At 46.9% G+C, this 25,819-nt stretch overlaps 1 protein-coding gene across 1 annotated transcript in view; it reads left to right on the top strand.

Moving 5' to 3' along the window:
• LOC140428823 (fibronectin type III domain-containing protein 11-like) overlaps positions 1-17,735 on the top strand; it is a 39,619-nt gene extending 21,884 nt beyond the window's left edge. Inside the window, exon 2 of the mRNA XM_072515497.1 lies at positions 15,758-17,735. Coding sequence (XP_072371598.1) covers positions 15,775-16,707 — 933 coding nt within the window. The 5' untranslated portion in view covers positions 15,758-15,774 and the 3' untranslated portion in view covers positions 16,708-17,735. The remainder of the gene's footprint in view (positions 1-15,757) is intronic.
• The last annotated feature ends 8,084 nt before the right edge of the window (positions 17,736-25,819 follow it).

Below are 25,819 nucleotides of genomic sequence, written 5' to 3'. Positions count from 1 at the left end.
GCCCCATACAAAGAGGGAGTAACAAAAGTACCCAAATACGTAAACGCTGAGGGGGACCATCTGTAGAATCATAGAATCATGGAATTTACAATGCAGAAAGAGGCCATTCGGCCCATTGGCCATTCGGTCCTCCAGACCTTGGAAAGAACACCCTGCTTAAGCCCACGTCCTACCCTACCCTCGTAACCCAGTAACCCCACCTAACCTTTTGGACACTAAAGGGTAATTTAGCATGGCCAATCCTCCTATCCTGCTCATCTTTGGACTGTGGGAGGAAACCGGAGCACCTAGAGGAAACCCACGCAGACACAGGAGAAAGTGCAAACACCGCTCAGACAGTCACCCAAGGCCGGAATTGAAACCAGGTCCCTGGAGCTGTGAGGCAGCAGTGCTAACCACTTTGCCACCGTGCCGCCTCTGACAATATCCTGACAGATAGATGACCATCTGGTAAATTAACAAATGAACGGTTTAATAAAGTAGTTAGAATGTAAAGAGTGAGACAAAAGATACCATGTTCCAAGACTCCAAACTCCTAACTGACTGGGAAACACACGCTCCATCCCCCCCCCCCACCCGGGGTTCGCGTGCTCTGGCCCCATTTACGCTCCTGATTAACATTCTTCAATTAACAAAGGGACTGTGCGCAAAAATATACAGGTGTCTCTCAAAGCAGTCTCTTATAAGGTAAGTTGGTCAGGGAGTTTCTTAATTGTTTGAGAGCGACACAATTCACTAACGTGTGCTTCAACAGTAGAGGTAACTTTGATTTGAACCTCAACAGGTTGACCCTCATTTTGTGAAGGTGCCTTCGTACAGGTAGTTTCCTCAGTTCCCCCTGGAAGGTTACTGGGTTCATCCTTGGGGTAGTTTGCTACACCATCACTTTCATTCTTACTAGGGTCAAGTTGTCACACTGGTTCTTGTGTGGTTCTCTTCTCCTCACATAGTCCAGGTGTTTTTTTAACCTTCACCCTTGAACATCTACCTTGTAGGACACTGAACCTGTTTTTGCCATGACCGTTCCCGCGATCCAAACTGTCCATGTCAAACATTCTTTCAGTTCCTTTGAGTCATGGTGTTTTTCTCTGCACCCTGTTTAGCTTCCATGCTCCCCGCCAAATTCGGAAACGTAAGATCCAGTTGTGTTCTAATGAGTCTGCCCATTAGTAACTATGTGGTGACATGAGGCGTAGTTCGATAGATGAGCAGGAACCGGACCAGTCGGAGAAGTAAAGGTGACTATGTCTTCATGGCAGTCTTGAATGTTTGGGCGGCTCTCTCAGCTAGTACAGGTTGGTAGGGAGCAGTTTGAATCCGTTGAACACCGTTGGTTCTCATAAAATGTTCACATTCTTTACTCATAATAGCAGCTCCATTATCTGAGATCTGAACCTCTGGTAACCTGGGGGAGGCAAGTGCCTGTCGTAATCTCTCTACTGTTGCTGATGTGATCGCGGATCTCCTTTTGAGTATTTCTAACCACTTGGAGTTAGCATCTACAACAAACAAGAACATCAAGTCCATAAATGGACCCACAAAGTCGGGGCGTGTAGCCTCACCCAGGATCGTCGTGGCCACTCCCAAGAGTGCAGATAAGGAAAGGTAAAGGTATAGTCGCCACCAGATGACCATTGGCTGCTTTCCCCTTTGAAGGGGAGAGATGACTGGTGGTGATTTAATCTGAAGATCAGCACGCCTCAGGTGAGGGGAAAGGTTGAGAAGGCAGGGCCTTCAGGAATAACCTTCCAAGGGTGCATGAGGGCTGTGGATGACTGCATTTCACACTGGTCGCATTGTTTGACCAGATTCTCTGTATCAATACCCATCCCGGGCCACCACAAATAACTGCGTGCGAGTATCTTCACCTTTGTCATCCGAGGATGGGAGTGCGTATCACTCCCGTGACAATAGCTTCCGAGCGGGGGTGAGAACGACCACCCTTTCTTCCCATGATAACGCACCATTTTCATGACTTAAATTGTCTGTTATCATAATGCCAGCACTGAAGGATCATGGGCTTGCTCGAGGTAATAAAGGATCCTTTTGGGTCCAAAGCTTGACCTGCCTTACCGACTTTGGCAATGTATCAAGGAAGTGCGAAGCAAGAATGATGTCCTGTGATACTAGTGGAGGCCATAGACTCTGAGGTAGGGGAAGGCAGCTCATAGTGTCCGCGTTCGAAATGTGTGTACCCGGCCTATGTTTAAGCGTGTACTTGTAGGCTGCTAACAATAAAGCCCAGCATTAAGCCCGAGCTGAAGTTATGGGGCGAATGGTCTTAGCAATCCTAAATAACCCCAACAGGGGGTTGTGGTCGGTAACGACTATGAAATGTCGTCTATAGGTATATTGATGGAACTTCATGACGATGAATATTATGGCTAGTCTCTCCTTTACAATTTGAGAGTAAGCTTGTTCAACACTGGTCAAAGTCCTTGAGGTGTCGGCAATAAGCCTTTCTGCACCATCTTCCATCTTGTGGGTCAAAACCATCCACTTTACGCAAGGGGACGCATCGCCGAATTATCTCTTTTGACGGATAAAAATGAACTAAGAGACTGGATGACTGGATAACCAGTTCAAAGGCTTCTTTCTGATGCTCTTTCCAATGCCACTCTGGTGCTTCTTGAGGAGCATATATAAGGGTGCCAACATTGTGGAGAGATTAGGAATAAATCTGTCATAATAATTCACCATTCCTTTTTTTTGTTTTTTAAAATAAATTTAGAGTGCCCAATTCATTTTTTTCCAATTAAGGGGAAATTTAGCGTGGCCAATCCACCTACCCTGCACATCTTTTAGGTTGTGGGGGCGAAACCCACGCAAACATGTGGAAAATGTGCAAACTCAACATGGACAGTGACCCAGAGCCGGGATCAAACCTGGGACCTCGGCTTCGTGAGGCAGCAGCACTAATCACTGTGCCACCGTGCTGCCCCCTAATTCGCCATTCCTAAAAAGAATTTAAATTCCGATGAATTTTTGGGGGTCGGTGCATCTTACATTGCTTTGATCTTGTCCTCCATAGGATGGAGCCCTTTGGCACCTTCCCTGAATCCTAAGTCGATCTCTTCATGAGCCTGGAACATACAGTTTTCTCTTTTCAGCCTTACTCTGGCCTTCTTAAATTTTTTTAAGACTTCTTCAAGATGTTCTAGGTGCTCCTCTTTGGTTGCTCCTGTAATCCGTACATCACCTAGATGGACAATCACCTTGGGTAGGTCCTGTAGTAAACATTCCATTGTGCATTGGACTATCGCACAGGCAGATGTAACTCCAAAGGATAGCTGGGTATACTGGCATAAGCCAGTTTATGGCAACAAATTCCCTAGAAGTTCCATCTTACTCTAATTGTTGGTGCATATGATTCATATCAAGTTTGGTGTAAGTTAAACATCCTGCTAATTTAGCGTATAAGTCTTCAATTCTTGGTATTGGGTTCTGGTCCTATCTGGCTGTCAGATTCACAGTTAGTTTATAGTCCTCTCATATGTTAATGGTTCTATCTGTTTTCACCACTGGCACGATTGGAGCCACCCACTCCAGAAGCTGTACAGGTTTGATGATACCTCATTCTTCTCATTGTTTGAGTTCAGATTCAACCTTCTCATTTCAGGCATAGGGGACAGATCAGGCTCTGAAACATATGAGTGTGGCTTCCAGATCCATGTAAATCTTTCCTTTTAGGCCCTGTATCTTGTCTAACCCGTCTTGGAAAACGTCCTGATTCTTTTAAAGACGTTATGAAGACCTTCATTAATTTGGAAGATTTTTCAGCAAATTAATTTAATTTGCCAAAGTCAATCTTGACCCATCAGACTTGGTCTTTGACACTCCGCTCCCCCATATCCGCCCGCCCCCCCCCCCCCAACTACTATTCGGGGCAGTTGACCAGACTGGTTCCTCTAGCTTATGGGCGGTGTAGTCTTTCCAAGGATTCTTATCGTTTCCCCAGTACATGTGGCAGGCCTCGTAGATGTGCTTTTTGACTTCAGTGTCTGGACCCCACCTTGCAGCTAGCGATCCCTTTGTTCACTACCACTGTAGCAGAGTCCACCATATCCACCTCACTTCTATTTACTATCAACACAATCATAATTGGTGGTGTCTTGCCCAATTTAATGCTGTTTAAACTATATTCTTCAGATTCATGCTCAGGGTTTTTCGCAACAATGTGTAGAGGAGTCGGAGTTTTTTTATGATGGCCTCCTGTGGGCTCTGCCTAACCTTGCATTTCTTCCGAATGTGCCTCCTCCTATTTTAGACATAACATGTAGCTTCCCTGAATTTACATCTCTCCTGGGGGTGATATACCCACACTGGTAGCATTTATTATAGCCCCTGGTCTGCGACCAAATTTCCTATAACTCAGTACTCTCATTTGCTCCGAGCCGCTTTGCTCAATGGTCTCTACACTGCCATCTCTGGCACATGAGTCCCCTGCTTGCAAGCTCTGCAAATCCATCGCCCCCTCTCAGTATTTTCCAGAGCCTGGGCCACCTCTAATGCCTTCTTTAAGGAAAACTCTGCCTCTGCTAGCAATTCTTTTTGTATGGTCATGATGTTAGCACCACAGACCAGCCTGTCTCTCAACATGTCACTGAGTGCAGTCCCAAACTCGCATTGTTCAGCCGTTTGGTTTAGGCATGCCACGAAGGCTGCAAACATCTCCCCTGGGGCCCTTGCCGTCGAATTCGATTTGCAAAGCTGCATTGTTATCGTGGGCTTCGGGTGATAATGTCCCTTGACTAAATCCACCAGCTCCTCAAAAGTATTGGAGTCAGGTGCATCTGGAGATGTCAGACTCCGAATCAGTTTATAAGCGGGAGTCCTGCAGGCCCTTAGTAGGATTAATTGATGTTTTTCCTTCCCCACAATTTCATTAGCCTTGTAAAAATAACGGAAGCATTCGGCACACAGCCCTGATTTCTCCATAATAGGACCGAATTGTTCTGGCTTGTCAAAAAGGAGCATTTTGTCACTCAAAGACCACTGGGTGAGTTTGCTTTGAAGGAAAGGCTGTCACACAAGGTCTGCTCTCCTGATTTCTGTGATAGCTGGAAGGCACTCTAGTTGATCCTCGTCACCATAGTATCCTGACAAATGAGCAACCACCAGGTAGATTATGAATGAATGGTTTATTAAAGTAAGAAAGTATATACATTGAGTGCGATAAAAGCTACTATGTTCTAAAACTCCAAACTCCTAACTAGATGGGAAGCATGGTAGCGCAGTGGTTATCACTGTTGCTTCACAGCACCAGGGTCCCAGGTTCGAATCCCAGCTTGGGTCACTGTCTGTGCGGAGTCTGCATGTTCTCCCCGTGGGTTTCCTCCGGGGCTCCGGTTTCCTCCCCCAAGTCCCGAAAGACGTGCTGTTAGGTAATTTGGACATTTTGAATTCTCCCTCCGTGTACCCGAACAGGTGCTGGAATGTGGCGACTACGGGCTTTTCACAACAACTTCATTGCAGTGTTAATGTAAGCCTACTTGTGACAGTAAAGATTATTATTATAACTGGGAAACCCGCACTCTGCCCCAGGGTTCACACGCTCCAGCCCTATTGGCCAATTGGGTCACATGACCCTCCGGGAACTTGCCCACTGAAAGAGACACCATCTAATTGGTAAATTAGCAAATGAGGGCGGTCTCCCTCTAAGCCTTGCCAGAGGCATTATCTCAGACTTGGTCAAATGGATTTTACATCCCGAAAAAAGGCTAAATCCACCCACCACAGCAACAATAGCGGGGACAGAAGTGTGTCACTTAGATACAAATAGCAACACATCATCTGCTTATCGTGTAATGTTATGTTGCTTTGCTCCACTGAATAGCCAAATACTGAAAGTTCGTGTCAGCTCCCCTCCACTAGATGTTCAATAGCTATTGTGAACAATCGGGGGGATAATGGGCAACCCTGCCAAATCTCTCGCTGTAGACTAAAATTGTCAGATCTGTAACCACTAGTAAGAACAGCCGCCAGTGGACTTTTATACAGCACGTGTATCCACTCCAGAAATTCCACTCCCAATGTTCTGCAGTGCATAAAATAAATGATTCCATTCCACCAAGTCAAAAGCTTTCTTTTCATCTAAAGAGATCACTAAATTTTCTAATGCCTGCTTTTGTTGGCCATTCCATCATATGGACCCACAGACCTTCAGGGTGGTGGTGGTGGGGATGGGGTCTGTGGTGGTGGTGGGTGGGGGGGGCACCAGTTGGTTATTGGGGTGGTGAGCAGTGATGGGTCACTCATGGCTAGGCCACTGCATGGCACCCCTACACCTCTGGCCCAGTGCCCTGCCGCCTCCGAGAGCAACACATGGGGGAACGTCGGACTGTCCTGGGGGCCCTGCCCGTGCCTTCCTCCAACACCTACACCCCACAGCCTGGCCTTGACACCACTGGCCACCCCCTCCCCTCTCCCGCCGGGAACCCTTTGCATCCAGCCCAGCCTCCCCCTCACATCCTTCAGATAGAGGGCCGGGGCAGTTCAGTGAACAGATGTTTATTGTGATATATACAAGTATTGTGCCCTAGCCCCTAACACTACCCTGTGTGCTTCACCCATGCCAACTTAGCTGATACCCACCTTTCTAATCTTATGTGTCTTGATGCTCCGTCTAGGTGGTTCCCCAGGTGATACATCAGAAGTGGAAGCAGCCTGCTGTGAATCCTGCAATATGACCCGGATCCCCTTTGGCGACCATCCTCTGGAGTAACCGGGCCTGTATGGGCTTGGCAGTCTTCCGGGTGTCACAGGTTATGGTCACTGCACACCAGATACGCCAGGGCAGGTGGGGGGATTCAGAGGCGCTATGGTGTTCCAGAACCACCCATGTGGGAGTCACCGGCAAGGGCCCCATCAGTTCCTCCCTTGGGGTGCCCAATGGCCCCTGGGCTACTCCTTGGGACAGGGGTGCAGCTGGAGCGAGCTGGTTCCGCTTTCACCTGGCGCTGCCAGTCCTGTATGTCCGCGAACCTCGGAACAGCTCTCCAGGGTGCCATCTCCTTGTCTGGAATGAGAGTGTGTGGGGAGTGGACCACATTGGAGGTGTCTTCTGGTTAGGGCGAGCTCTGCTGATCCCCTGCTTCCTCTGCAGTGGGGCAGCGCTTCTGAGGAGTGCCAACACCGGGTAGGCTCCTGATTGAGCTTGCCATATGCAGGTGTTGTGACGGGTGGCCTCGGTATGCTCCCAGGTGACCAGAGGCCTTTTGAGCATTGAAGCGACACAGGCAGCACTAAGCAGCCAGGAGCTTGGAGTGCGTTTAAAAAACAGACTGCAGCAATGGTGGTCTGAGGGAGATTCCGAGGGAGACACCCCGAGTCCACAGACTCAGCAGCAACCCTCTCCCCACTGCTGGCATCGGTCAGTGACCCCCTGCACCCCCTACCACCCCCACCCCCAGCAAGCCCGACAGTTTTCAATAGTTTTACCCTTCCACTCCCGCTCACAGCAATGGCGCCCAGTCCCTGTTTGTAAACACTTGTAATAATTTGAGCCTACAAGAACTCTGCCTGAAAGGAGTGGGACATCGTGGAGGGGCGGAGCATGAAGTGTCCAAACCGCTAATCACATTTAAATGCATGTAAATGCCGGTTTTGCATGCCCCCACCAACGGCGGGCAAAAAAACTTGGTTTTGCCGCCAAGGAGGCACCAGACCATAGCGACCATATCGATGCCAGGCGCAGACCTCGATTTTTGACGGACGACTGATCTCTGCCTGATCACAATTCGCGTTTCCAGCGTCTCGAGGTGGAGAATTCAGCCCATGGTCTCCCAAACTGAGAGTTCCAGCCATAATGTTTGCAGGACAGTGGAGACACAAATTCAATGCCCATATAACAACAGAGATTGCACTTGAAAAGTCAATTGATTTTCAAGTACTTTGGGATGTCCTGAGGACATAAATACAAATTGTCTCTTTACTGTTGTAATATCCACTTTAAGTTGATTCCTTTTGGTTGAATTGGTTCGGCTCTGAAAGGTGAACTACAACAGGATACTGTTAGCACCTACACCTTGACAGAATTATGATGTTGAGACCTTAAAACCAATTTAGGATTATCCTCAGGCTTTTGTATTCTGACAGTTCTGGCAAGGATTGTGCACTAATGAAATTAGATTCCAGTATTTCTACTCAAGTTCCTCAAATGTTCCATAGCAAATGCTTGGACAAAGTAATTATTCAGGATATTAATTGTTTTGTATGAATTCTTTGGGGCAGATTCTCCGTTTGGGAGACTGCTCGTAGGAGGAACATTGCGACTGATTTACATTCCCCTGGGAATGCAAATCAGGAAACAATTCAGTATCCTTCGCCATGCAAATTTATGCATGATGAGGAATGGGAGGGATTTGCGAGGGAATCTTGCTATCAGGCCGGCGTTTTAAGCGGACAGGCCGATAGCGAAGTCCCATGGCCGGACCCCCCCCCCACAGCAAACCAGCCCCCCACTCTCCTATGCATCGCAAATTAGCCTCCCACCCCCACGTCACAAAGCAGTAGCCCACCCTCAGATGTTTTGGGTGCCCCCCCTTCCCCCAAATATGGGGGTGACCTGACCTGTCTCCCCCACGGACTCCCTCACTAAGGAGACCCCCCCACACCTGACAAGGTCCCCCTAACTAGTGGGACCCCCCCATGGAGACCCCCTAACTAGAGGGACGCCCTCACAGACACCCCCCACTGAAAATATACCCGAGCCTGGAAGCTCCAGAGCAGTCTCGATAGGGGCAGTGATAGAGCAGAAAGAGAGGTAAGTGCATTCCAGTCACAAAGGGGTGGCCAGATTGTGCATTGTGGGCGGGTAGCCCTCGGGTGGAATTTGCGGGCAACTCCCTTCAGGAGTTACCCCTTTGGCCCACTGCAGGAACCACCACATCAGGTACATGTTTGGTGATACCTGTAGTGACCCGCGCCCACGTGATTCCCAGCAAGGAGGAGCGGATAATCACGAGGACCCAGGGAATCTGGGGCACGATTCTCTGAAATGGAGACAGTGATTGCGCCGTCGTGAACGCCGTCGAGGTTCACGACGGCACGAAATGGCCCCTATCCCAACCAATTCAGGGCCCGAAAATGGGCTAGGAGTGGCGCTGTGTCATTTACGCGCGGCAGGCATTGGCGCCGCGTAGAGGCGGCGCCGCATACAAGACGCGGCCGGCGCCGCATAACTGCCGTCACCTGCGCATGCGCCGGTTGGCCGGCGCAGGTGCAGGAGCCCCCCTCGCCCCTCCACAGGCCCCCCCCCAGCGTTCCCGCGCTGTTCCCGCCGGCAGCGACGAGGTGTGGACGGCGCCGGGGGGAACCCGCCGTTTTGGGCAGGCCGCTTGGCCCATCCGGTACTGAGAATCGCGGGGGTACCGGTGAATCGCCATTTTGGCTGTCTCGGGCGATTCACTGGACCGCGCCGCGCAAAACGCGATTGTGCCGATCTGGCCGCTTCCGTGAATCGCGGGAGGGCGTCGGACCGGTGTCGCGGGAAAATTTGGCGACCCAGGCGATTCTCCAAACCGGCGCGGGAGCAGAGAATCGCGCCCCTGGTGCTAACACCGCTGGATGGATGTAAATGGGTCATTAACATCCTTCCGCTGCCGGGTGGGCGCGAACCCTGATACCACCGCCAGCGGGGGGTGGTTGGAGCATAGCGGTCAGTTCAGTGCCGGACACGAACCTCGATTCCTGCCAGATCCCTGATTCTCTGCCCGATTGCGATCTGCGTTGTCTGCGCCATGGGGCAGAGAATCCAGTCCTTTGTCGGTATCCTTACTCTGCTGCATGTGTATACATTCATCCCAGTGGATACATTGGATGGGATTCTCCATTAGCCGAATGCGAAATCGGGGCGTGCGATCGGGCAGAGAATAGCTCCCGAAGCCAAAATCACGGCATGCGCTAGTTTGATGCCGAATCATGATACACCGCTTCCCCATAAACGGTGTAAATGCGACGCATGCCATATGTAGTTGCAATACCATTCGCATATCATTAGTGGGCCCATCCACAATTCTCCGCCTCCGATGGGCCGAGTTCCCGACGGCGCGGTCCACGTGTGCTCTCAGAAATTGTGAACCTGGCGTGGTGGCTGCTGAGAGAGAGAGGGCGACCGGATGGTGTCCAGCACCGCCATACTTTGTCGACAGCTGTGCTGCTGGCCGGGGGGCTTCTGTCAGCGTTGGGGGGCAAAGTGGAGAGTGGCCAGGAGGTGGGCTGTGGGGTTGGGATGGACGGCTAAACAACACCATTACCGCAGCTGCACGGTGACCATGCGGCTGCGCATGCCGCTGACAGCCCACTTTAAACCTGGGTCGTATAGGTGACATCCCCGGGGCACCCCCTGGGTGCCCTCTGGCCCCAGCCGATCGATCAGCTGTATGGGCGCTCTAGCAAAACCGATCACGGGGGTATTGTTTAAACACGGCTGCAGCTTGTCAGCCCTGTGAGTGTCCATCATGGACCCGGAGATTCCGCACCGTTTTTTATGGGTTTCGATGGTGCTCCACACGGTGCTGGTGCTAGCCCCTCACCAGTAGCAGAATCGGTGCGGGTTTGGCGCTGATTTTTCTAATATGAAAGTCCACAAATTCTCCATTGGCGTCAGCACTTTGCCCATTGGCTGGGATTCTTGATTCTGGAGTCAAAATGCTCCAGAATCAAGAATCGGAACTGGGCCGCACTGGTTCAAGGAGCGACCCAGACGTGCTATCCCATGGCACTTAGAATTTCTTTTGCCAAAATCGTATTTTGCCAGAGTCTGCACTGCAACTGATAGGGCTGGACCTAATCTCTCGGACAGTTCCGGCACTTCTGAGTTTGGAACACCTTTTAAAAAGGGCGCTTCAATCTCTATTTGCTGTTGACGCCCACTCACAGCCCCAGATCTTCGGCAGGGCACAACACACCACGCTAATCGCTGAAAAGGTCCCCCCCGCCACCTCAGAGGCCCCCCCCCCCCCCCCCGCATTCACGAAAGGCTGTAGATGGGGAGTGCTGCAAAAGGAACTCCATCCCCAGGAACACCCCCAACCTGAGCCCTTCCAGCCCAGCACAAGCCTCCCTGATGCCCACCTCCCAGGAAGGACCATTCTCGGCACACTGGCAGCAATTGTTGGGAGGGTACTTGCCACCTTGTCACCCCTTGGCCTGCAAGTCTCCAGGTCACGCTCCTTAATACTTGCACCACTTCATGCCAGTTGGACGCTCAGCTGAGGGGCCGGAGTATCCCACCTGGCTTGTGAATGGTGCATCCTGCCCTCCAATGACATGCAAATAGCTATAAGAAGTTTTTGCATGGTATAGCCAGGTCAGGGCTGGAAGCTCGACTGGGCAGCTGGGAAACCCGCTATGAGCAGCGGGGTGGGCACGGAGACTCACGACCGGTTTGCCACCCGACGCAAATCCCAATTTTGCCCTGTGCAGGATTCTCTGCCTGATCAGGATTTCCATTCTTAGTGCCGGGGAAAGGAAAATCCCAACCATTCCCTTTTCTCTCTGTATGATTTGCATAAGCCAGTTGCACAATTTATTTTCCCTTCTGATTAATTTGTTAATCCATTTAGGGCTTAACTTGTTTAGACAATGCTTTTGATCCTATGAATCCACTTATGCTGCATGCTCAGCACTACGCCTTTAAAGCTTTATCTGCTCATCATTCATTTAAAATTTCAATTCCCTGCATCTGCTCTCTATTGCTGTAAGGTGTCGCTGTGTCTAATTTACAATAGTATAACTGCTCGGGTTCAGAAGCTTGCTGAATGAAAAAATGCTTAGATCTGGAGGCGACTCCTGGAAAATGTCATCAGCTGAATTTGAGAGGTTAGAAAGGTCATTGGACAGACCAATGGCAGATGAAAGTTATTGTGCAAAAGCAAAAAGCATTGCGCATTTGACTATTTAAAAAAAAAAGCTGGCACACATACTCCCTGAGTGATATTGCAATAGTTCAGGGTGAAGTTGAAAGAGATCCACCTGAGCTTGCACATAGTACACTTAACAGAGTTGCAATCAACACAGCAGAGAGATTACCAAATTCTATCAGGAATTTAATCAGAAGAAGCCAAACTCTGGTGCACGTGCCTCTTGCGCATTGTTCCCTTTTACGATGGCCAAGCCACAAAGCAAATTTTCAAGCCCTGTAAATGGAGAGAAGAGAAGCAACAACACTCATTTCCAGTTTCAGAAGTGAGGAAAGAATAGAAATTGTTAGGTTTTCCAGACCGAAATGTGTAAGAGCTGAACTCATTGAGTTTTGTTAAGGCAGCAAATGATATAGAATAAAATCGATCTAACAGACTACTTTGAGTTCAGCCAGGGCAATATCACAAAGGATGCAGGTTTGAATTCTGAACTGGTGGTCATCACATAGAGAGTGATCAGCATATGGAATGCAATTGCTGGTGGTGGGTGCAGAAACCCTGGATTCATTTGGGAAAAACTTGGATGATGTGATGTGGGGGGTACAAGTGAACAGATTTGTAGCAATGATATAAAATTGGATAAATGGCCATCCTTATTGGTATCCATCTTGAACTTTGTGAACCCTTTATTTGTTCCAGGCCTCTCTCCAAACCAGCTATTGTACGAAGCATCCCAGCTTTCTTTTAGTTCATAAATTATGCTGGTTCGAAGTGTTTTATGTGATTCCTCCTTGCTGAACTACATTAGTCCTTCATTAAAATGAATATTACTTGTTCTGCCTCTCCCGAGTCCAGACAGCTTGCAGCCTGCTCAGCCTCACAGTGGTTGTAAGATCATTCATTCACGAATAATAAACTTTGATTTTACTGAGGCTTCTCCCCTGTTTATTATTTTTTATTGCACAGCCATATCATTTTGAATGAACTGTTTTTTTATCATTATAAATGAATTGGATTGAAGTTGAGATCATATAGTACATTAGTCATAAACACTTTCATTGGAAAATGGCAGAGCAGCTCCCCCCCTCCCTCGCTACCTCTTAAATTAATTAATTTCTTCAGTCCTCAAGAGGGAGCTAGAGGCACTCATTGAACAACCTCTCAGAAATTGTCCTTCGGTATCTCCCATTTCCCCACTGAAACCGTCTTAATTTTAACAAACATTTCATTCCAATCTTATTTCATTCATTTTTTCAAAATCAGTTAATCAATTTTTAATTTAACGACTGTTACATGGCCTTCTACAAAATAATACACCACGCAATTCTGAAACTCAGCACTGGCCTGCATGCAAATTATCTTCAGTTTAATAAAACAACAGACAGTGCAAGGATAGCACAAGTATATTTCAAAGCTGGGCATAGTCTGCATACCACAGGACAATGCTGCTCCAAAATTCTCTCAGCTGACATGGCGTGACAGGGCGGCACAGTGGCGCAGTGCTTTGCACTGCTGCCTCACAGGTCCAAGGTCCTGGGTTCAATTCCGGCTTGGGTGACTGTGTGGAGTTTGCACTATCTCCCCGTGTCTGGGTGGGTTTCCTCCGGTGCTCCTGTTTTCTCCCACAGTCCAAAGATGTGCAGGTTAGGTGGATTTGGCCATGCTAAATTGCCCCTCAGTGTCCAAAAGGTAGGTGGGGTTATGGGGATAGGGTGGAGGTGTGGGCTAAAGTAGGGTGCTCTTCCAAAGGGCCATTGCAGACTCAATGGGCTTAATGACCTCCTTCTGCACTTTAAATCCTATGATTTATTTTTTTTAAATTTAGAGTACCCAATTAATTTTTTCCAATTAAGGGGCAATTTAGCGTGGCTAATCCACCTACCCTGCACAGCTTTGGGCTGTGGGTGCAAAATCCACGCAAACACAGGGAGAATGTGCAAACTCCACACGGACAGTGACCCAGAGCCGCGACCGAACCTGGGACCTCGGCGTGGTGAGGCAGCAAGGCTAACCCACTGTGCCACCATGCTGCCCTAAATTCTATGATTTTATGACCTTGAACTTGACACACTTCTCTGGATCTGGGACACTGTCCGTGTGGACATTCTCCCCGTGTTTGCGTTTCCCAAAACCCAAAGATGTGCAGGGTCGGTGGATTGGCCACACTAAATTGCCCCTTAATTGGAAAAAATGAATTGCGTACTCTAAATTTATATTTTTAAAAATCAGTGCCAAGCTCAGTTTGGACACATCGCAGTGGCTTTGGAATGTATTATACCCCCCCCCCCAACACAATCCTCAAACTCAAACTACAAGCAACCTGTGTAGCCCTTCACAAAACATTCAGATAATTAGTGATTACTTCAAGTGATTACTGGCTATGTCGATACCTTTGACTGATCAACTTACAATGCATCCTCAACCAAGAGATTATTGCAAGTAAAGGTTACAAAAAATGATTCTGTTCTCCTCAGCAGTAATGATACTATTTGCCACAATCAATACACTACCCATGCATTTTGGTATTCTCCTCGATGAGCGGAGCTGGGAACCTACAAATGGAATGTATTCATATTCAACAAATTACAGCATTTATCTTGAAAAAAAGTGAATGCAACACTCTCACTAAGAGGCTCATTCATGGTGCAAATGGACTTTTGTAAGTGGGTGGGTAGCCTGTTCTTGATGTAATCAAACGGGCGGCATGCCAATCAAATGTTAATGAGGCCGAATAGTTAAAACCCACAGGGTCACACACGAATGATTAAGAACCAGAAATCAGCATCGCATGAACTGGAACCTGCATATAAAAACAGTGGGTCATAAATATAAAATCATCGTAATAAACTCAATCGGGAATTCAGGAGAAACGTATTTACCAAAAGAGGGGACAGAATGTGGAACACAGAATCATTGGGGCAGACTTCATAGACAGGTTTACAGGAACACTAGAATAGTACATAACAAAGTAATAAAACAAAATGTTGATGGAGGCAGGGTGGGATGAGGCTTGTGTGGGGTCTAAACACCAACATAGACTGGTTGGGCTGAACAACCTGTTTCTGTGAAGTAAATTCTACCTAATGAGTTTCTGCCCCTTTTTCATTCTCAGTGTACCTGGAAATTTAGCATTCCCCAGAAACAGCACACAGGAAAATCTAACCATTCCTTTCTCCGTCATGAATTACTCTGTTCAATTACATTCACAGCATAATCTGAATGTGTGAAGCACAATGAATACTAAAGTTATTCATGATACGATAAATAGCCACAGTCACAGTAGGAGGACAGCTGGAAGTCAGAGATAAAGATGTCTTGCACGGAAATAGCAGATTCATCCCCATCAGCTGCTGCCCGAAAAATCTGGGGTAGAGGTTGTGGCGTGAAATTGTTGAACTCAGTGTTGTGTCTGGAAGGCTGTGAAGTGCTAATTGAACGGTTATGGCCAGGGGCCCTCTCAACCGTAGTGCAAGGGAAGTGAAACCGGGAGAGATGCATTCACACACAGAGTCAAATGTTGCATGAGTAGGATAGCTGATTTAGCTCAGTTGGCTGGACAGTGGGTTCTTGATGCAGAGCGTGGGTTCAATCCCTGTACTGGCTGAAGTTATTCATGAAGGCCCTGCCTTCTCAACCTCACCCCTCATCTGAGGTGTGGTAACCTTCAGGTTAAATCACCACCAGTCAGCTCTCCCCCTCAAAGCAACTTATGGTCATCTGGGACTAAGGTGACATTACGTTTACTTTACATATGTTGTGGGCAAATTACCAGTGTTTGCTTGGATATTGAAGGCAGTAAATGCAAAATAGAACTTATATTTTATTAAAATAAACATTAACCTGCTTGTGATGAGTTGGGTACTTATACTGTTGATATTTTGCCTTCCAATCAGTATTGTAGAAGAAAAGAATGATGGCTTTGCATAGCGATCAATCCACGCCGAAGAAAGAAACTGCACGAGTTAATCAATGTGGGATCCTTGGTGATGCCTGGAGAAAATATGTGGACAGAAAAAATATAGTTCTGCAGTTTCTGGGAAACAACTTAAACACGGACATCCTGAAGCACTATGAAACGAGACTGGAACTGTTGAAAAAATGCTCTTATTACGTAGACGTATTACCAAAACACTTGACATTAGGAGACCAAAACCTATTTCAGCCCAATGTACTCTACCAGCTGATTGATCCATGTAAATTTCTGAGGATGAAAAAGATAGGGACGACTCAAGTCAAAATCCAGCTTCTGCTGCTAAGGGAATATCTCAGTGAGCTGAAATATGGACGCGAAGAGTTGAAAGTCATTGCTAAGATATCAGATGTAACACTGTTTCTTTTACACTGGAACACGACATGTTCTAGACTTGGACAGCTCTTCAATACATTAAAAAATTTCATATCAGTTCTTATACCTGGCAAACTTTATGTGAAGCATCATTTGATGAGTGATGCAAAGTCAAACAAAATACCGCAACTCAGAGTGGTACTGAGAACCAAGATGCCTGTATTGTTTGATCGGAAGGAATCATCTGCTTATCACAATTCAGTGGAGTTGAAGTGGTTGGTCCTTGGGGAAGAAGCACATCATGAACTATATGAACTCAAATACAAACTCTTGGAGCCTCATTATTGCACTGAGAAGAACCACTTTGGAGTGATTTCTGTAGAATCAGGCAGTATTGAGATTGGAAATCTGCTGCCGGACAGTTCATATGAATTTGCAATTAGCCGAGCAGAAAATTACACACTTGTTTACTCAGCATGGTGTGACATCATGATCCTAAAAACAAAAGCATCAAATCACCTGCAGTATGTATCCAATAAAACACACAGTTTCACATAGATTTTCAAATAATTATAAAAGGCATTTTTGACCTACGCATACTGAAACATTTTAGCAATTTCAGCTCCGCCTGAACTTTCTTGCATGAATATAACATACAATATTAGATGAAAATACACAAGTTTAGAAATAAAATAGCAAAGGACAGGAGCAACAGCAAGAAAGTGATTCGGACCATTTTCAGTATATTTAATTTTGCATTGCATACATTTTCCTTGTGTTCATCATCTGCAAAGCACATTTGAAACACACTGACATCATTAGCTACCCATTACTAGGGTCCATCACTTTGAAAATACCAATCATTCCTCAAAATTCACATGAAAACAGTGATGGTTATCTTCATTCTTGCTTTAATTATCAACAACTTGTGTTGATTAGGAAGCAATTTTAAAAACTGGCTCTTGACACTAGTTTTCATATTAAACTTGCTTTATAGGTTGTAAGTTTTTAAAAGGGGAAGTGCCTATGTAAAACTATACAGTATCATCCTAATTGATTGCCATATTTTGTACTTAATTATTTATTTGCTTCCCTTAACTAGGCTTCTCTATATTACAGCTTATTCCCAGACCAAGTGTATTATTCCCAGTCTGCTCCAAGACATTCAGCAATTGCATCCTCTAAAGAATTCTCAGAAGCTGCACATGAGATGCCCGACCTAACTCACTTTGTCTCTTTTCCACCCTGCTATGGAGATCCATTTAAATCCAGCTCATCACCTCCTCTATAAGGTGTGTCGAAAAGATATGTTGGGCACATAAGGAATTATGGGTGCAAACCTACATCCTATCACCGCATGGTAGAATGTACTAGAGGACTACTGCATCACAGTCTACATTTAAACTGGTTAAAGGCTCAGTGTTAGTCAAGTTTTGTCACTTCAAGCCTTCGAGAACTGAAAGATTTTTGATTATTAATGTTTAATCTCAAAGTTGGACCTCTTGTCAGCTACAGTGGTGCTTTCAGAAGACCGAGTGCATCACACAAATGACTTGTATAAGTAGAATTATGCTCACTAAAAATAAATTTATGTACAATTAATTTTCAGAAGCTTCTTTTATAAAGTTTGCAGTGCACATTTCTGTGGATTAAAAAAAACTTCAGTTACAGGGTTTGTGGTACCAGCCTATGCACCCCTTCCTCACTTCACAGACAGTTGGCGTTTTCTGGGTTGCAGCTTAGAGAGTGCCAGCAGCACTCTTAGGGGTCCACACCCAAGTGGCCATTCTCCATGTGACCCGTTTTGAATGTCAATGTGGCATTTAGAAAATGTATTCTTACTAGACCAGAATTTGTTGCCTATCCCTAATAGCTCTTGAGAATGTTGCCCTCCTTTGTTTAAATGACACTGCGAGGCCAAGGAGTGGGGTGGGATACGGTTGAGACCTATTGTAACAGTCTTCTTATAGCATCAGTCAGGGAGACAGGGAAACAGTGAAAGAGGGAGGGAAGGAAAGTGTTGTACAGCGTTGGGCATAGTTTTGTGCATCTTAGTAAGGTATTCATCGCCTTGAATCTTTTGTCCATCAGGAATGCACACCCGACGGTCCCGGAAATGAGCGTGAAGCACGCTCCAGCCACGGTTGGTGCCACAGCGCAATTTCATGCTGGCTGGCCAATTAGTCAGCAGCCAGCATGAAGCACACTCTGTGAAAGGCTGAGCATTGCCAGGAAGGGGAGAAAGGCCAAGAAAAGGGAGAGTTGGTGTTTCCAATGTGCTCCCTCAAGGGAACAGCTTCCGTCGAGCTGTCTCAGGGAGCTGCTGACCCTTGAAAAATAAATTACGATGGAAAAACTATGGAAGAAAAACTTGGCAGCATATTCAAACACAAAGCTCAGTCCCAAGACATGTTTTATATTTCATTTCTGCCCGGACAGTTCATCCCACCCTGAGTCAAGGTTGCAGCTAAAATCTAAAGGCTGCCTTGACAACCGGCCAGCCCGCCAACCGTATTAGCAGATGGACCACATAAAATTGCCTTCAATTGGCTCCTTAATTGCCATCTTGATTGTTGGCAGGCACGCTTCCAACTCGTGCCCATGCCCCCAACCAAAATATTGTACTAGTGCACAATGGCAACAATTTCACACACTTCTGGGTCAGGCAATTGCCTGCCCGAGCAACATAACATTTTGGCCAGAGTATTAGTTGGTTCACCAGGATCTAGTAGAAACTGCCTCCATAGGTAGAGTAAAGGTCCAAGCTAGGAGATGCTCCATGCTAGCTTCTACACACGGCTCTGTCCAAAACTACACTGTAGGGTCATGTCTTCTCCTACAACATTATGTAGGTGTACTGTACTCAGTCACACATTAACCCCTTATGCACCAGGTGTTTAGACTACACTTACCCCAATTCAATGTATTTCCAAATTGTCCCAGCTTACCCCTTGTATTTACACCATTACTATTACCCCAACACTCCCCCTCAAGTCTCTGAGTTCATACATTCAGGCAGACTGGAGGCCTTATTATCATTCCACCTCTGTCCTCTGTAGCCATCTGGGATGGCCACTTCCAACAAGATACAGAGAAACTCGCAAAGCCGGGCGGGTAAAATGGACAAGCAAGACTCAGGCAGGCTCAGAGCCTGAAATGCATATTCGTAAGCAAGAAGTCCAGACGGTATCGAAACTCCGTCCAATTAGCATTGTAATGGGGCCGATTAGCATTTGATGGCCCATCTTCACCAAAACAAAGGACTGGTACTCAAGCAACCGGGACAGTCCCAGCCATTTTGGCGCCACTCCCTGTTCAAGGGAAACGCAAACAACAGGGTCAGTGACCGCTTGGGACACGCCCAGCCATCCAGATCCCCGCCCACTTATTGGCTAAGGAATCGGACAGAGTGATCAGGGATCACCCAATTAGTAAGGCCCAAATCGAAGGACCGCCCAAAAGAACGCAAACCCCCCCCGAGTATAAGAAGACGAGTTTGCCATATGTTCACTCTCTCTTGGACCTGGCACCCCGGTCACGGCCATCTCCAATTGCAGCAACACCAGAAGCAAGTCCAAGTTCAACGCTCGCTACCAGATGGATGAGCCTGGCTGAGCAGCAGTTACTCCTTCGAACCCGATACATCCAGAAGCGAACAACGGCCACCGTTTTCTGACCTAAGCCGGGTGCCCGAAGTTAAGTACAGGTTGTCTTAGTCGATAGGTGTAGTTAACTAGTAGTGTTTATGTTGCATGACTAATTGTGTGTAAATAAAGTACCCTTGACCTTGAACTAACTAACTGGTGTTTGGCTCTTTGATCGATAGCCGGTTGAAACTTGTGGTGGTATCACTTGATACCTGGCGAATTTAAGCATTAAGACATAGATAACACAGAAAGTAGGGCAAACTCACTGATTGCCATAATTGGAACAGAGCCACAGAAAAGACAAAGTAAAAGAAAAAGACAATATCTTACTACTGTCAGAGGAGTGATAGGCTCTGTCACTGCCAGTAAACTTCATTGATTCAGGGGTTGTTTTGGAATCTGGGTGTCCTGTCATCCTCTTTTTCCATTCTTTAGCATTGAATTGTTGATGGCCCAATTGTAATAATAGATTAAAAGTTGGTCTTTGGGAGGCAGGTGAACTCTGAACTCATCTTTACAATGTATATTCTCTTCTTCCTTCGTGCAGTTCACTATGATGCATGCGGGGATTGAAGATGGTTCTTACCGTTGTAAGGGTGTGACTTGGTAATAAGCTCACCTTTGAGTTGAGTGTGATGTGCTGTCACAAATGGGTGGCTCTTAATCGGTTCCAGAATTGTTTGTGGCAGTGTCATGCTGACTGGAGATTGCAGCATCAGCTCTGTGGTCTTAGCTTTTATCTCTCCAACTGGCTTTGGAACCAAAGGTTGGGGCTTTTCTGTCGTTGGTCCCTCCCTTGTCTGCCATCTACTCAAGATATCGTAGTAACCAATGTTTGGCTGGTTTGATAAATGAAGGGCTTCCATTACTTGTAACAAAAGTAGGGAAACCTGATCTTCAATAAAAAGAGAAGACAATTCAGAGCTGAGTCCCAGTCAAGGGAATCCTACTTGTTGGAATTCTGAGGATCTTGCAGTTCTGTATAATTTACAGCAGTGGTTGCTTTGCCACCTTCTACCATTTTGAGGAGATTGAGGGGCACCTCTAGTCAAGAGAGAAAAGGAGTACATAGAACATAGAACATAGAAAATACAGCACAGAACAGGCCCTTCGGCCCACGATGTTGTGCCGAACCTTTGTCCTAGATTAATCATAGATTATCATTGAATTTACAGTGCAGAAGGAGGCCATTCGGCCCTTTGAGTCTGCACCGGCTCTTGGAAAGAGCACCCTACCCAAACTCAACACCTCCACCCAACACCAAGGGCAATTTGGACATTAAGGGCAATTTATCATTGGCCAATTCACCTAACCCGCACATCTTTGGACTGTGGGAGGAAACCGGAGCACCCGGAGGAAACCCACGAAGACACGGGGAGGACGTGCAGACTCCGCACAGCCAATGACCCAAGCCGGAATCGAACCTGGGACCATGGAGCTGTGAAGCAATTGTGCTATCCACAATGCTACCGTGCTGCCCTTAAGAACAAATAAATATACACTATATCATTTTACCGTAATCCATGTACCTATCCAATAGCTGCTTGAAGGTCCCTAATGTTTCCGACTCAACTACTTCCACAGGCAGTGCATTCCATGCCCCCACTACTCTCTGGGTAAAGAACCTACCTCTGATATCCCTCCTATATCTTCCACCTTTCACCTTAAATTTATGTCCCCTTGTAATGGTGTGTTCCACCTGGGGAAAAAGTCTCTGACTGTCGACTCTATCTATTCCCCTGATCATCTTATAAACCTCCATCAAGTCGCCCCTCATCCTTCTCCGCTCTAATGAGAAAAGGCCTAGCACCCTCAACCTTTCCTCGTAAGACCTACTCTCCATTCCAGGCAACATCCTGGTAAATCTTCTTTGCACCTTTTCCAGAGCTTCCACATCCTTCCTAAAATGAGGTGACCAGAACTGTACACAGTACTCCAAATGTGGCTTTACCAAAGTTTTGTACAGCTGCATCATCACCTCACGGCTCTTAAATTCAATCCCTCTGTTAATGAACGCGAGCACACCATAGGCCTTCTTCACAGCTCTATCCACTTGAGTGGCAACTTTCAAAGATGTATGAACATAGACCCCAAGATCTCTCTGCTCCTCCACATTGCCAAGAACTCTACCGTTAACCCTGTATTCCGCATTCATATTTGTCCTTCCAAAATGGACAACCTCACACTTTTCAGGGTTAAACTCCATCTGCCACTTCTCAGCCCAGCTCTGCATCCTATCTATGTCTCTTTGCAGCCGACAACAGCCCTCCTTACCATCCACAACTCCACCAATCTTTGTATCGTCTGCAAATTTACTGACCCACCCTTCAACTCCCTCATCCAAGTCATTAATGAAAATCACAAACAGCAGAGGACCCACAACTGATCCCTGCGGTACGCCACTGGTAACTGGGATCCAGGCTGAATATTTGCCATCCACCACCACTCTGTGACTTCTATCGGTTAGCCAGTTTGTTATCCAACTGGCCAAATTTCCCACTATCCCATGCCTCCTTACTTTCTGCATAAGCCTACCATGGGGAACTTTATCAAATGCCTTACTAAAATCCATGTACACTACATCCACTGCTTTACCTTCATCCACATGCTTGGTCACCTCCTCAAAGAATTCAATAAGATTTGTAAGGCAAGACCTACCCCTCACAAATCCGTGCTGACTATCCCTAATCAAGCAGTGTCTTTCCAGATGCTCAGAAATCCTATCCTTCAGTACCCTTTCCATTACTTTGCCTACCACCGAAGTAAGACTAACTGGCCTGTAATTCCCAGGGTTATCCCTAGTTCCTTTTTTGAACAGGGGCACGACATTCACCACTCTCCAATCCCCTGGTACCACCCCTGTTGACAGTGAGGATGAAAAGATAATTGCCAACGGCTCTGCAATTTCATCTCTTGCTTCCCATAGAATCCTTGGATATATCCCGTCAGGCCCGGGGGACTTGTCTATCCTCAAGTTTTTCAAAATGCCCAACACATCTTCCTTCCTAACAAGTATTTCCTCGAGCTTACCAATCTGTTTCACACTGTCCTCTCCAACAATAACGCTCCTCTCATTTGTAAATACAGAAGAAAAGTACTCATTCAAGACCTCTCCTACCTCTTCAGACTCAATACACAATCTCCCGCTACTGTCCTTGATTGGACCTACCCTCGCTCTAGTCATTCTCATATTTCTCACATATGTGTAAAAGGCCTTGGGGTTTTCCTTGATCCTACCCGCCAAAGATTGTTCATGCCCTCTCTTAGCTCTCCTAATCCCTTTCTTCAGTTCCCTCCTGGCTATCTTGTATCCCTCCAATGCCCTGTCTGAACCTTGTTTCCTCAGCCTTACATAAGTCACCTTTTTCCTCTTAACAAGACATTCAACCTCTCTTGTCAACCATGGTTCCCTCACTCGACCATCTCTTCCCTGCCTGACAGGGACATACATATCAAGGACACGTAGCACCTGTTCCTTGAACAAGTTCCATATTTCACTTGTGTCCTTCCCTGCCAGCCTATGTTCCCAACTTATGCACTTCAATTCTTGTCTGACAACATCGTATTTACCCTTCCCCCAATTGTAAACCTTGCCCTGTTGCACGTACCTATCCCTCTCCATTACTAAAGTGAAAGTCACAGAATTGTGGTCACTATCTCCAAAATGCTCCCCCACTAACAAATCTATCACTTGCCCTGGTTCATTACCCAGTACTAAATCCAATATTGCCCCTCCTCTGGTCGGACAATCTACATACTGTGTTAGAAAAGCTTCCTGGACACACTGCACAAACACCACCCCATCCAAACTATTTGATCTAAAGAGTTTCCACTCAATATTTGGGAAGTTAAAGTCGCCCATGACTACTACCCTATGACTTCTGCACCTTTCCAAAATCTGTTTCCCAATCTGTTCCTCCACATCTCTGTTACTATTGGGGGGCCTATAGAAAACTCCTAACAAGGTGACTGCTCCTTTCCTATTTCTGACTTCAACCCATACTACCTCAATAGGGTGATACTCCTCGAACTGCCTTTCTGCAGCTGTTATACTATCTCTAATTAATAATGCCACCCCCCCCACCTCTTTTACCACCCTCCCTAATCTTATTGAAACAGCTATAACCAGGGACATCCAACAACCATTTCTGCCCCTCTTCTATCCAAGTTTCCGTGATGGCCACCACATCGTAGTCCCAAGTACCGATCCATGCCTTAAGTTCACCCACCTTATTCCTGATGCTTCTTGCGTTGAAGTATACACACTTCAACCCATCTCCGTGCCTGCAAATACTCTCCTTTGTCAGTGTTCCCTTCCCCACTGCCTCATTACATGCTTTGGCGTCCTGAATATCGGCTACCTTAGTTGCTGGACTACAAATCCGGTTCCCATTCCCCTGCCAAATTAGTTTAAACCCTCCCGAAGAGTACTAGCAAACCTCCCTCCCAGGATATTGGTGCCCCTCTGGTTCAGATGCAACCCGTCCTGCTTGTACAGGTCCCACCTTCCCCAGAATGCGCTCCAATTATCCAAATACCTGAAGCCCTCCCTCCTACACCATTCCTGCAGCCACGTGTTCAACTGCACTCTCTCCCTATTCCTAGCCTCGCTATCACGTGGCACCAGCAACAAACCAGAGATGACAACTCTGTCTGTTCTGGCTTTCAACTTCCAGCCTAACTCCCTAAACTTGTTTATTACCTCCACACCCCTTTTCCTACCTATGTCGTTGGTACCAATGTGCACCACGACTTCTGGCTGCTCACCCTCCCCCTTAGGGATCCTGAAGACACGATCCGAGACATCCCTGGCCCTGGCACCCGGGAGGCAACATACCTTCCGGGAGTCTCGCTCGTGACCACAGAATCTCCTATCTATTCCCCTAACCATTGAATCTCCTACAACTATTGCTTTTCTATTCTCCCCCCTTCCCTTCTGAGCCCCAGAGCCAGACTCCGTGCCAGAGACCTGACCGCTAGGGCCTTCCCCCGGTAGGTCATCCCCCCCAACAGCATCCAAAACGGTATACTTGTTTTGAAGGGGAACGGCCACGAGGGATCCCTGCACTGTCTGCCTGTTTGTTTTTTTCCCCCTGACTGTAACCCAGCTATTCTTGTCCTGTACCTTGGGTGTGGTTACCTCCCTGTAACTCTTCTCAATCACCCCCTCTGCCTCCCGGATGATCCGAAGTTCATCCAGCTTCAGCTCCAGTTCCCTAACACGGTCTTTGAGGAGCTGAAGTTGGGTGCACTTCCCGCAGGTATAGTCAGTGGGGACACCGGTGGTATCCCTCACCACCCACATCCTACAGGAGGAGCATGTAACTGGCCTAGCCTCCATCCCCTCTTACCTTACAGAATATAGCTGCTGTGTGGACTAACTAGATCTCCGACTCTGCTCCCAGTCAGCTACACTTTCTGTAAATTCCTGGCTCTCTTCACACTCTTTGCGGAAATGTCGGAAACAAAATGAAAGGAGCACCTTACTCCCTCCTCACCTAACTCCCTCGGTCACCAAACTCTCACTATCGCACTCAAAAAGCACCAAATTCAGCACTCCCTCGGTCACCAAACTCTCACTATCGCACTCAAAAAGCACCAAATTCAGCACTCCCTCGGTCACCAAACTCTCACTATAGCACTCAAATGCACCAAATTCAGCACTCAGTGCAAACAAAGTCTGCACTGTAGGGGATCACTTTTATACTGTGAATCTAGCCTCTGAAAACTGGCCTAATCCAATTAACTAATTAACAAGCTCCAGCTGCAAGTGCCTACAAGTAGAAGCCTGTTTAAAGCTTATTGAAAATTCACCTTCTTCTAAACCAAACAGCAACCTTTAAGTTAATTAACTAAATAAAAGAAAGACTAACCTTTAGATAAAAATGAAGCCTTATACTCCCTCGGTCACCAAACTCTCACTATCACACTCAAAAAGCACCAAATTCAGCACTCAGTGCAAACTCAGAGTAGTTAAAGATGATGCTCATCAGCTCAAAGAAAGATTTGTTTGCTGATGATCA

Source organism: Scyliorhinus torazame, chromosome 8 (assembly GCF_047496885.1).
Source record: "Scyliorhinus torazame isolate Kashiwa2021f chromosome 8, sScyTor2.1, whole genome shotgun sequence".
Taxonomy (NCBI): domain Eukaryota; kingdom Metazoa; phylum Chordata; class Chondrichthyes; order Carcharhiniformes; family Scyliorhinidae; genus Scyliorhinus; species Scyliorhinus torazame.
The sequence above is the reverse complement of the archived record's forward strand: the minus strand, read 5'-3'. Positions and strand labels throughout refer to the sequence as shown.